Below are 13,717 nucleotides of genomic sequence, written 5' to 3' on the forward strand. Positions count from 1 at the left end.
TAGCCGACAATTCCCAGCGGGTTCACTTCAGTCTGCTAAAAGAAATACTTTCCAGGGTGAATCGTATTTCCTTGGCGGTATCAGATGATTCCCACAAGGTTTCATTGGGTATGACGGTATATTGCCAGCCATCGTCCAGCCGTCGCAAGGGGGATCAGAGCTATGAAGGGCCTTTCAAAGTGGTAGCGCTCCGATAACACAAGATAGTTTTCATTCAGGAGATAACTAGTGCTCAGAGGGTTAGGAACACCCAGTTACGGCACCTCTACATCCCTCTCGATCCAGGCATATAAAATCATAATTTGTTTCTCCCTTTCTTTCAGCCTAATTACTTGTCGTTATTATAATATGTTTAAGTAGGACTAGCTTGTTTTGTCTTTGTGTTGTTTTTTTTGTACACTTTTGCTTAAGGAATTGTTCTTTAGTTTTTTTATTATTATGTCTTTTATTTAATGAACTCAAAGATCACTGTGAACTGGGATGGGGGTGATAAGTATTGTATATGATAACAAGTGTATAGGATAAGTACCATTATCAAACAAGCATTGTAATAACAGCTGATAACCTATATGGAAGGTAAAAATAAATTACAATATTATTCAAGCATTCACAGTGTGTCACCTTATGTCTATTTCTTCTTATTTTAACTTTACTATAAGTACTTCTAAGTATTTTAACTTATATATATTTATATAATTGAAGATTAAATTCATACATACATTGCCGTTGATGAGCGGTGGGTTTTACGCCATAATTTCTAAATAACTAACAAACTGAACCACCCCACTTCCTCTATTCTGTTATTGATTATAAACTTTTTACTTATTTTATATTTTCACTCCTCATGAACTTTTTCTATTCATGCTTGACTTTTTCATTTGAAATCTGGTTATAATGTTCAAATATTGCATTTTAACATTAATAAACTTTTATTAATTATAATATATTAGGTATGAAATTTTTTTGTATATTAAATATACCATTCAAGATGTAATGAAAAATTTGCATAAGGTTATTATCATTGATATTTAGGGAGGTACACATAAACATGTTTTAAGTCCATCTGAAGAAGAATTTGAAACTGATCAAATTGTAGATGGTGGAACTTATCAATTTTGGGTTACTGCGTCCACAAATATTGGAGAGGGAGCAAGTACACGTGTTGTCACTGTTACACCAGGAAATAAAAGTAACTGATAAATATCATAATATGCATTTAATAATTTCTATTTATTGCGTAAATAAATTAAAAATTTATAAGTTCCAGCAAAAATCATGTCCTTTAGTCAGCATATTGTGACTCCTTGGAAACAGAATCTAACTCTTCCCTGCCAAACTGTTGGAATACCTCCCCCAAAAATATCATGGGATTTTGAGGGAATTCAAATAGAAGCTAAAAGTAATCGTTTTGAAGTAAGGATTTTTTTTTTAGTATAGAATAGGATTTTATAGTACTTATTTAAAAAAGTATCGGTTTTGCTTTTTATACAGGTAAGAAAAGATGGAGTTTTGAATATACGTGACATTCAACACCCAGACCGAGGGAACTATAATTGTAATGCGGAAAATCTTCATGGAAATGACAAAATTGTTTATAAAGTCATTGTGAGAGGTATTTTTTCAAAGTTTACTTCAATAAATTTATTTGAAAGCTTAAAATATTTGTATGTAACAGGTAACCAATTGAGCACTTCAAAAATTACCATTGCAGGCCAATAACCCTCAAGGTAAGTGATTGTAATAATTTATGTTCAGTTCGATGTCTATTTCATCAGTGTGAGAAGGATTAGAATAGTGTTTACCCATAATTAATATGTTTGCCTAACCACAGACTTTCATGCATTATTAGGTTGGAGTTGTCGGGGTTGAGTCTGGTCTTAGGCGATTTCTCCAGCCTGATATCTCTTTACAGAAGGCCCACGACAAGGCGTATTCATAATAAGTTAGGATCGGCCGTGCCAGAGGATGAGCCCTGGACACTGACGAAGGTAGAAGAGGTCTAGGTAAGAGAGTCAGAGGCAGAGTAACAGTTCTAGTTGCCGAGATGAAGCGGACGGACCAGTAAGCTGATAAGGCTAGGTGCAGCTCTAGTTGCCAAGATGAAGCGGACGGACCAGTAAGCTGATAAGGCTAGGTGCAGCTCTAATTGCCGAGATGAAGCGGACGGACCAGTGTAACTGTTAAGGATTAGGTTACAATCTTAGTTGCCGAGATGAATTGGACGGAATAAGATTGCTGGAGAGAAGGAGAGGAGATAGGCCATCGTCTTAGGTGTGCGTTCAAAATAACTACTTTTGCGAGCATAGATTGGCAATGAACTTCTCTATCTCAAGCAGTGTATACGCCACCTATGCCATGACTAGACCCAGGAAAGGATATGGATCTAAGATCGAATTTTGGGGATTTAGAGTCCCTTATTTATAGGCCTAGTCCATGCGGCTGTGACCGAGAAGCGGTCGGTACATGTCTGCTTGAGATAGGTTCGTGCATTGAATCGTTATCATTTATTATTCATTGTACAGATATTGCTAAGTATTATGTACAGAAATTATTAATATATAAAAATGACAATGTGTTTTTTACAAAATGAAGTGATTTATAAATTTGAGAGCTTCGGTGAGGCTCGAGGTGAAGCGCTCAGGTGAGTTGTGGTCGCACCGCTTGCTCCCTCTCGCTACAGAGTGATACCTAACATTGATAACATTGAAGTTGGTGTACCTTGTACGTAGTTAAGCTAGCTTGCGTTAGGATATGTACAATATAAGCCACACCTATAACTATGCCATGGATAGATAATGGATATCTCTGGTGGGGCCGTTCGTAGCTTTGGTGGTTGAGGCGCAGGTCTTAACGATGTGAGAACTGCGGGCTGGGCCGTTGACTTTTTTCATTAAGTGGCGGTCTCACAAAATAAAAACTATGGTAGTAGAATGACATATAAACACGCCTGGTCATCCAAAGAGTAGAGCGAGAGATGAAAGACTTTACAGTACCCTGAGTGACCGTCTGAGTGTCTATCACGCGGATAAGGGGCTTGAACCGGACGAAGCGATGGTTGAAGTGGTTGTCGAGTATAATCATTCTATTGACTCCGTTCTGGGTTTCTCGCCGTTTGAAGGTCTTTTTAGCCTCCAGGGAAAGTGCAGAAATTTCATGGGCATGGTCCAGGCAGAGGGAGACGTTATTAGCCATAGGATGGTTATGTGCTCATTATGGGGAAAAGGCCAGGAGGACAAAATTGAACCTCCGAGATGTGATGGTGGATGTTAAATTCGGAACTATTGTTTATCGACAATTGGGGTCTAATAAGGGTAAAGAATCTCTACGTCATTTGGTCCCATTCCGGATATTTATAATCAGAGACCTTAATGTGGTAACCATCGAAACCGGTTGATTTACAGGAATCAAAGAAAAGGTGAATGGTCCATGTTGAACAGTTAAGGTTTCCTGCAGGAGAAGGGCTGTAAAAACCTGGGATGTTCCCTCTCCTAAACCGAGGCAGAATTATGTTTTATTTTTGTTGTTTTTATTATTATTATTATGGATTTATAGATATAAAGCTTTTTTTTTGTAGTGATTCATTAGAAGATACGGGAAGAAGAGAATTGTAATAAAAATACACATTTCCCTGTCAACTACACGAGAATATATAAATGCAGGATAGAATAAAGTAGTATTTTAATTGAAACAGTGAGAGTGATTCCTCGTCCCTTATTTCAACTTTTGTTTCGTGGTATACTTTCCGGTTTACCACCGTCCCGATTTTAATTTGGCTCTTCATATCGCGGACACCGAAGTTTTGCCTTGCAATCCGGTTTTGCTTCTCCCTTTCTATCATGTCCATAACTATAGCCCACACCCTCCATCGTGCCATACTATTTACAGCAATAGTGTCTCTCGTGTTGCCGTATCCTGATATTTCCTGCGACGTCCACATAATTCAAAAACAACCTCGAAAGAAGCAGACCGTGTGATAATATGTATAGAATGGTTGTAAGTGATGATCGCCTTTCCATCGCAAGTTAAAGTGTGAACCAGAGATCATTAACTCATTTTTTAACTTGTTTCGCTGCAAGTAAAACTTATTCCAAAATTATGTAACATATACAAAATAGATGTTTCCCAGCAAACGTTTGACCTTTTGCAAGAATTTTTTATTTTAAAATTAAGTCAGGGAAAGACTTGGCCAGCTACATAAGCTCAATTGAAAGTTTGGCGTTTAGATTGCAGTAATTAGACAATGATATATTAGATCATCCGATCATTTCAAAAGTACTGACAACACTCCCTAAGAAGTATAAATGTTTTTTATGTGCTTTGGAAAGCACAGGCTCCGACAGGAAAATACTTTTTAATTTAACGTCAAGATTGATAGCTGAGGAAAGACATTCCTCAAATTCTACTGAGGAAACAGACATTCTAGTTGGTTTTAAAACTTATGTAAAATGAAATTTGAGAACTACTTCTGACAAGAGGAAATGTTTTTCTTGCTCTAAAAAAGGACATATGAGTAAAGACTGCCCAACCAAGAAAAATCTATGTGTTTTTTTTTAAAAAAACAAACCACCTAGAGAAGGACTGTTTAATTTCGTAAAAATAAAACATCACTAGTTTCTTTCCTTACTGAAAGCTGAAGAAAATAATCAGCAAATGGGTTTAGATTCGGGATCCGCCAGACATATGACTAATAATATTAAGTGTATTGACGCAGAAGCAACCTATTGATGCTGAGGTAGGTCTTGCTAGAAACTGTACTTCTATTACAGCCAAAATGGTAGGTTGTTTAAAGAGTGACAAGTGTCAACTGAAATTCGAAGATCAGCTGATAGAATGTATACAGATAGATGTCTTGAACCGAATAGAGCTAGAATTTTACAGCAGTTCAAGTGTGTCAAATCTTATTCCTTCTCTTTTCTTAACATTTTACTTTCACTGATATTTAAGTAGTGCCGAAACCCGGGAGCTTTAGATAGATACCGGAGTACTTTTTATTTTAAAGAAGAATTTGTTTTTTTCTTTAGACTTTGTTGTCTCCTTTCATTTTATAAAAATATGGCCAATAACGGATTCGTGAGAGCAGCAGTTCTGAATCTGGAGGGTCGGGACCAAAACAACCAACCTCAAGTTGCAGTCAATCAATCTTTTTCTACAGGGAACCCATCTCCAGAAGTAATTAAGCCACTACCGGAAGTATCTTTAGCGCAAGTTCATGCCACGACGTTAGAATAAAAAGCAACAGTTGTCTGAAGAGTATAGAGGAGCATGCTCAATCATATTCAGGCGGACGAAGAGATGCCTTTGAGAGTTATCAAGGAAAGATTAAAGAAGGCGTTTGTAGGTAGATGATGGACCCAGGAGGAGGACATATTTACGATGATCAGGGAGACAAAGAAATCGTAAAAGACTAGTGGGCGTTAAGCTTCTGAACTCCTGACACGCTTTAACAGAATCGCTGATAAAATGATGGAAACAATCCAGGTACAGGATCGGATGAAATTTCTATCCATGGTACTAAAAATTCAGTTGGAAAAAGAGCTGGAGATGAAGGAAGGATTTCCGAGAGAGCGCTCGTTTGTGGAAATTGCTCAAGATCTCATAGAAACAAGCGATGGTGGAGACCCGAATGGAAAAAAAAGAGTCAGGGTGGACCCAAATAGAATATTAACGGCCAAGAAACCTGCCCAATTCTTTGAGAAGGAGAGAACACGGAGTTGGTAGGAGTGGTGGAGCTAGTAACCTAGAAAATAAAAAAAACCTACCTAAACCAATAAACAACGATCGGCGGGAGTACCACAAGTATCACGGTTGTGGAAAGATTGGACATTTAGTGGCACGTTGCCCGCGCATGAGAGGCTTCGAATGCGTAAATGAGGGGCACATAGCCAAACAGTCCCCATACAAGTACCGAAGAAGAGATGTGGGCCGGAGGGTACCAATGGAGATAAACGACCAACAGATACAGAGAAGCAACCGGAGGTTGGGTCGATCATGAGCTGAATCCACGGAAGCATCGGGAAGTCGGAGACCAAAGAGAAGATAAAGAGCCCCGGAACCGAGTTAATCAAGGGGACAGAGTAGAAACAGGAGGATGGAAACTAAATAACAGAGGTAGATGGAGGCGAGAAACTAGAGAGAGGAAGACGCGAGCCAACTGAAGGGGATGGCGACAGAGGGACAAACGCACACTCATGAGTCATAAAGTGAGGGAGAAGAGCACCGGTCTGTCTATAATATATTGCAGGAGTGAGGTGCTTTGCGGAAACCAGCAGTTGCAACACCATGATGTGCCAAGAAGCCTTGGAGAAGCTGTGTGATGGAGAGAGGACACACAAGATTCAGAAATGCCAATGTAAATTGATCACTCTGGGTGGCCCTTGTGAGGTAGAGGGGGAAGTTGACACGGTGGGGATTAAGTATGAAAAACTTGTGGGTACATATCGTAGGAAGTATGCCTAGGGAATACAAAGTATTTGTTTGATGTGACCCGTCAGGAAAGGTAGAAGCTTGGATTAGGAATAGCAGATGCAAGATACCGTTCCCTAGAAAGAGAGCTCTTGGGAATAGTGTAGGATGTTAACAACTCACCCGTCCAGAGTGAAACAATTTCAACGAAAATGGACGCTGAGAGGGGAAGATGAACAGAATATGATGGAGGAAGACGATAAAGAGGAATCTTAGTCTAACGAGCGCTCGGAGGAAGAAAGACTAATAGATATGGAGGAACTAGAAGACATCGTTAACGTTTTTTTAACTGTTCTCTCATCAAGGATTTTTTTTCTCTATCTTCCTCCGGCTTTCTTTTGTTTTATTTCTCCTATACTGTCACTTTTTTTTTTTACTGATCAAGATGGTTAATGGTGATGGTCAACCACAACCACAGCCCACAGTGAGGCAGCCAGTTCTACAGATCCCGGTGGCGCAACAGGCCCCTGGAGTTTATAACCGCAAATTTATATTTATCCTTAGTTATACGTTTATCGTTGCCCATGCAGTATTTCGAAAAATAATCTGTAATACAAAGCATGAACCTGATTTGTTTCGTCGACAACGGTAAGGGGCCCATCAAGTCTGTACTTATTATTTCCCACGGATATTCTGCAACTTTCTGTTGCCCCATTAAACCTGCTGGCTTCTGCTGACTTGGTTTGGTTTCCAAACAAGTTTGGCATCTTGCCACGTAGCGTCTAACATCCGAATTCATGCCTGGCCAATAATATTTTTCCTTCAGCCTCCGTAATGTTTTATACGAACCTAGGTGTCCTAATATGGGGCTGTCATGATAGTCCATGAGAAGGTCTCTTCTCTTTGATTTGGGGACCACAATCTTCCAGGGTCTGTCTTCCCCGAGAATGTCGTTCCTGTCGACCACTCTCTTCATGAGGATACCATTGTCTATGGTCCACTCCGGATAGGACTCTGGCTGATTCACAATTTTTGTGATCATACCGCTGTACCATCCATCTGGTTTATCACCATCATTCCTTATAGTGATGTCTGCTATCTCCCCAGCATCTTCCAAAGACCTAGAATGAGCATCAGCTATTTTATGAAGTTTTCCGGGTCTATGTCTAACGGAAAAATGATATTGCTTCAATTTCACAGACCATCGTGCAAGTCGATTTCAAGCTACTTCAAAGCCATGTGTTCTGTTACGACCGTAAACTCCATTCCTTCTAAATATGGTCTGAATTTTTCAATAGCCCATATTACTGCCAGACATTCCAACTCAGTCGTTGAGTACTTCTTCTCGGGAGCAGTCAATCCTCGGCTTACATAAGCAATAGGTTTTTCTCCATCAAGTCCGACTTGGGATAGAATTGCTCCCAGTCCCGAATTAGATGCGTCCGTTAGTTATACAAACGGAAGATTGAAATCTGGACAGGTTAAGAGTGGTGCTGACACCAGTATCTCCTTAATGTCGTTAAAAGCCTTTTCCTGTCGTTCTCCCCAGTTCCATTAAATTCTATTTTTCGTGAGTTCAGTCAATGGTGAAATAACCGGTACAAACGAGGCGTCGTAGAACTTCATCCAATATCAGTAGGTGCTTCCCGAAACCCGGAGCTATTATTATAATATCATCGAGATAGACAAATACATAAGGATCAAGGTCTGGTTTTAAAATTTGGTCTATTTGGCGTTGCCATGTTGCAGGAGCGTCATAGAGACCAAAGGACATCCTTAAAAAGAGAAATAGGCCTTCTACGGCACATATACACCCGAGTTTTCCATATTTAAACTTTTAAATTTAAAAGTGGTATAGCCTACTCTAATCGACGACCTAGTGTCACGAGATCCTTAACTGATCGTACATCGTGTAATGCAAGGCGATTCTGATAGTATGGGAGCATATTCTTCCTAATTATCCTTAGCATTTCTTCCTCAGAAGGAAGACTATTCAGGCGGTGAAAGAAATTGTTCATCACAGCAGCGTACACGCCTATCGACTCCTCCGATCCTTGTGTCCGTTTCCTTATTTCGTCTCATAGCCTATCTTTGTAATCCCGCGGCTCGAACTCTGCTTTAAGCTCTGCTACCAGTTCTTCCCATGTAGACACTTCTCTTTTTAGTGCCCTAACTATTATCAAGGCCGGTCCACCAAATAAATCATACGCCGACTCGAATAGTTCTATTGTCGATGTATTCAGAGAAACCTTTAGTTCTGAGACTTGCTCCAAAAATGCAGTAAAATTAAGATCTTGTCCATCCCCACAAAATTTTATACCCCAGTCTTAAGCGGGCATCTGGCATACTTTATCGATTGTCGTCTCCTGTTTGCTTTCTGAACTCTTGTGAGCTGTAGAGGTCTTACTCGATTTCGATTCTCCTAATTGGGCCTTCATAGAACTCTAAGCAATCTGTAATAATTTTCGATTTTTGTTTTAATTTTTCATCGTCTATGAACGTAAGACGTGACACTCTGTTGATTAAATGCTGTAATATTGTATCAGTATGCTACAACTGTCCTGACTCGGTTTTAACCTGATGTGATTTGTCCGAACAAACTGATAAATCTAAGTCATGATCTGTAATGAGGGACCCTGTCGGTTGCGGTATTTTTCCTTCTCGTTCCATAGTTAAGAATGTTTGGAGTCTCTTTCGCATTGTTGTTGTTGTTGTCTGGGGCTTAAGGGCTTAAAATTTACTTTCCCATAGTATCAACTTTCTTCAGATCCAAAATTCCCCTTATAGTGAGTTCGTACTCTACTTCATATTTCTTTAATTGGTATACATCCATTTTTGTTTCCAAACCTGCTTCAAAAATTGGACAGAATAAAAAAAAAAATATGACTGTACAATAATAAAAAAAAGGCACCACGTTGGACGCCAGACTATTTAACCGCAAATTTATATTTATCCTTAGTTATACGTTTATTGTTGCCCACGCTCAGCGGAGAAGGGGGTGAGTTAAAGTCAAATAAAAAAAATATATATAATCGCAAAAGGAAAATAAAAAACAATAATGAATAAATTACTCCTTAGGCGCCACGTTATTTTTTCTTGGAAATAACGAAAACCCCGAAGCATTAAGCCCACAATATAGCTAAAATATACCCCTATATAAGCAATTGTTGAATTATGACCACTGGCGAATACCTTTACAAGTAGATAACAGAAAACTTAGGGGTGTTACCTATTCCGTGAACAACAGAAAAAATATAAGTAAATTAACAAGTTGAAAGCAGAGAAAGAACAGCAGAACTATATGTACAAAAGTTCATTATATATATATATATATATACAGAGAATGAAAAAGGAAAAAAAAGAATTCTTATCAGTTAACAAAACAATTAAAACTTATAGGTGTTGACTTAACCTTAACCTTAATAACCATATTTACATTATTATCCAAAAGAGTATAAAAGTGAATATAAAATAAAAACAAAATAAAATTTAGTTCAAACCCCACGTAATCCTCAACATCTATTGTTAATGATCGTCTATTGAAGTAAACACCATAATTTTGAAAAACAAAACATATATGACAACATTTCTCACATAATGATATTCCGGTTCAAACCATAAAGACATATGGCCTTTAAACTATTAAACAATCGTAACGTGTTCCAAAATGAAACTGTCACCTTCACAAAACCAAAACTCACTCGTCTGAACATATGAGTTCCCAGAATCAAAAACTGTCACCTTCACAAAACCAAAACTCACTCGTCTGAACATACGAGTTCCCAGAATCAAACTGTCGCCTTCACAAAAACAAAACCGGCGGCGGTTCCAGTTCTACCCCTGCATAAACCACACGTTTGTAAAATGTGCTCAAGAGATGATCGACGGGAGCGCAAGAGAGGAGGATGCAAGGATGGTTGTCGATGATGAAGGATAGAGCGGAGTACCGTACCACCGCACAAGGAATCCGTCAACACCATGGAAGAGAAGAGAACCCAGGGATAGTGGTAAAGATAGAGGTACGGGTAGACAAAGGCGACCGAACCAAATCAGAATACGTAATAGAGGAGGAAAGGAAGACTGGAAGTGCCATGGGTGCGGAAAACTAGGACACCTTCAGAAGAAGGTTCAAGGTACATATTGACCACAGACCACTCCAGTGGGTGAGAAAACTGAAGGAATCGTAAGCCAGCGTAACCCCCTGGAAGCAGCTTCTAGCGCAATAAAACTTGGAGGTTATATATATACCGGGCAAAGAAAATTTGGTGGCCGATTGGTTGTCTCGAGCCATTACCGCGAACGCCGTGGAACAAGAAAATGGGGAACCGTCCGGTGTCATGAGACAGTTTCTTCGGGAATGGACGCCTAGAGAGGAAGATCAGGATGAATCGGAAGATGTTAGAGAAGAATCGCCGAATAACGATAGTTCGGCAAAAGAAAGACCAGGCATAAAGTGAATAATTAACAACAAGCAGTCAAATTAATTGGATAACAATAGACAACCGGATTGACCAAAATTAAATATAGTTGTACGGGAGAAGTAAATAAAATTTCACTTTGTCTGTAGCAAAAGTCATGAGTAGAGAGAATATGGGGGAGCTAGTGCAGCCTTTTGAGGATTTGAGCATGTTCCTCCACTTGCCACAAGAGCGCAGAACTAGCGTTCAACAGCTGTGCTATGCCTCTACAATCAAGAGTGGACAACAATGGCTGGATTTGTAGGCTCTGGCTAACCCCATAGTTACCTCCTCCATTATAGATAAGACGCCTAGACAGTAGAATTGGGAAATCAATATCGATATTATCGAAATATCGATATTTTGATATCGATATCGAGTAACCGATAATATCGGAATATCGATATTTCCCTTCGATAATATCATAAAATCGGTTTCTAAAAAATGAAAAAAAAGGTTGCACCTTAAAAGTAGATGTAAATAAAAGAAATATTGAAATATGATGATACACCCCAATATAAAATAATTATAATCATAATTCCAGAGGAAATATTCATAGCAGATAATATTTCATATTCATCATAATATCAAAGATATTCCGATATTATTTAATACAAATATCGATATTTTGTAAAAGAAAATATTCAAGCCTAAAAACAGTATTTGGATATTAATTATTGATTCCTAACATTAGCAACAATATTCAGATATTATATTATTAAATTATCAAAATACAATATCGATATTGCCGTTTTTAATTATCTATTCTATTTTCGCAACTTTTCAAACAAAATATCGATATTTCCATAAAACAATAGCGGGATATTGCTACTAATATTCTATATCGATATTACATCAATACAAAATATCAATATAAATATGTAATTATCAAAATAAAATATCAATATTCCATTTTTAAATTATCTATTCAATTTTCGCGAATTTTCAAGCAAAATGTCGATATTTCGATAAAACAATATCGGAGTATTGTTGCAAATATTTGATATCGATATTGCAACAATGTAAAATATCGAAACAAATATGTAATTATCAAAATGAAATATCGATATTCCATTTTCATGTTGTATTCTTTTTACACAAAATATCGTTATTGCGATACAAAAATACTGGATTATTGTTGCTAATATTCAATATCGGAATTAAAACAGTACAAAATATCGAGAAAAAAAAATGTAATTATCAAAATATAATTTCGATATTGCATTTTTTAATTATCTATTCTATTTTCACGACTTTTCTAAAAAAAATATCGATATATCCATAAAAAAATATCGATCATAATATATAAATAAACATGAAACAATATTAAAAAAATATGGATATTCCTATTTTAAAATCTCTATATAATACTTTAGTCATTTTAAACAAAATATCGTTATTACGATCAAAAAAATACTGGAGTATTGTTGCTAATATTCGATATAAATATTACATAAATGTAAAACAATACAAAATATCGATATAAATATGTAATTATTTTAATAAAATATCGATATTCCATTTTATAATGATCAACATAATATGTTTGTCTAATTTAAAAAAAATATCAATATTACGATAAAATAGTATCGGAATATTGTTACTAATATTATATATCAATATTACAATAATAGAAAATATTGAAAAAATATGTAATTATAAAAAAAAAATATGGATATTCCTATTTAAAATCTCTATATAATATTTTAGTCATTTCAAACAAAATACCGTTATTACAATATAAATATGTTTGTATAATTTTAAAAAAATATCAATATTACGATAATATAGTATCGGCATATTGTTACTAATATTCTATATCAATATTACAATAATAGAAAATATTGAAAAAATATGTTATAATAAAAAAAAAAATATGGATATTTCTATTTTAAAATCTCTATATAATATTTTAGTCATTTTAAACAAAATATCGTTATTACGATTAAAAAAAAATACTGGATTATTGTTGCTAATATTTGATATCAATATTACATCAATGTAAAACAATACAAAATATCAATACAAATATGTAATTATTTTAATAAAATATCGATATTACGATAAAATAATCCCGGATTATCGTTGCTAATATTCAAAGTCGATATTACAATAGTAGAAAATAACGAAATAAATATGTAATTATTAAAATAAAATATCGATATTTCATTTTGTAATTATCTATATTATATTTTTGTCATTTTAAACAAAATATCAATATTACGATTAAATAATCCCGGATTATTGTTGCTAATATTCAATATCGATATTTCAATAATAGATAATAACGAAATAAATATGTAATTATAAAAAAAAATTATCGATATTTCAATCTAATTATATCCGAATATTATTGCTAATATTTGATAATAATATTTAAACAATACAAAATATAATATAAATATGTAGTTATTAAAATAAAATATCGATATTTCAGTTTCTAATTATCTAATTTATATTTTTATCTTTTTAAACAAAATATCGATATTACAATAAATTAATCCCGGATTATTGTTGCTAATATTCAATATCGATGTTACAATAATAGAAAATAACGAAATAAATATGTAATTATTAAAAAAAAATATCGTTATTACATTTTTTAATTATCTATATTATATTTTTGTCATTTTAAACAAAATATCGGTATTACGATAAAATAGTCCCGGATTAATGTTGCTAATATTCAATATCGATATTACAATAATATGTAATTATTTAAAAAATAACGATATTTTTCTTTTAAAATTGCTATATAATATTTTATTCATTTTAAACAACATATCGATATTACGATAAGATAGTATATGATTATTGTTGCTAATTTTCAATATCGGTATTAAAACAATACAAAATAT

General features: G+C 35.5%; 1 protein-coding gene across 1 annotated transcript in view; it reads left to right on the forward strand.

Annotated features, from left to right (window-relative positions):
• Positions 1-1,032: 1,032 nt before the first annotated feature.
• Positions 1,033-13,717, forward strand: part of LOC106691339 (cell adhesion molecule Dscam1) — a gene marked incomplete at its 5' end in the record, with an annotated part of 26,340 nt that continues 13,655 nt past the window's right edge. Inside the window, 3 exons of the mRNA XM_067049273.1 lie at positions 1,033-1,189; positions 1,268-1,413; positions 1,492-1,612. Coding sequence (XP_066905374.1) covers positions 1,033-1,189; positions 1,268-1,413; positions 1,492-1,612 — 424 coding nt within the window. The remainder of the gene's footprint in view (positions 1,190-1,267; positions 1,414-1,491; positions 1,613-13,717) is intronic.

This window comes from Halyomorpha halys, unplaced genomic scaffold, assembly GCF_000696795.3.
Source record: "Halyomorpha halys isolate HHAL.00 unplaced genomic scaffold, Hhal_1.1 Scaffold2262.1, whole genome shotgun sequence".
In the NCBI taxonomy this organism is placed as follows: Eukaryota; Metazoa; Arthropoda; class Insecta; order Hemiptera; family Pentatomidae; genus Halyomorpha; species Halyomorpha halys.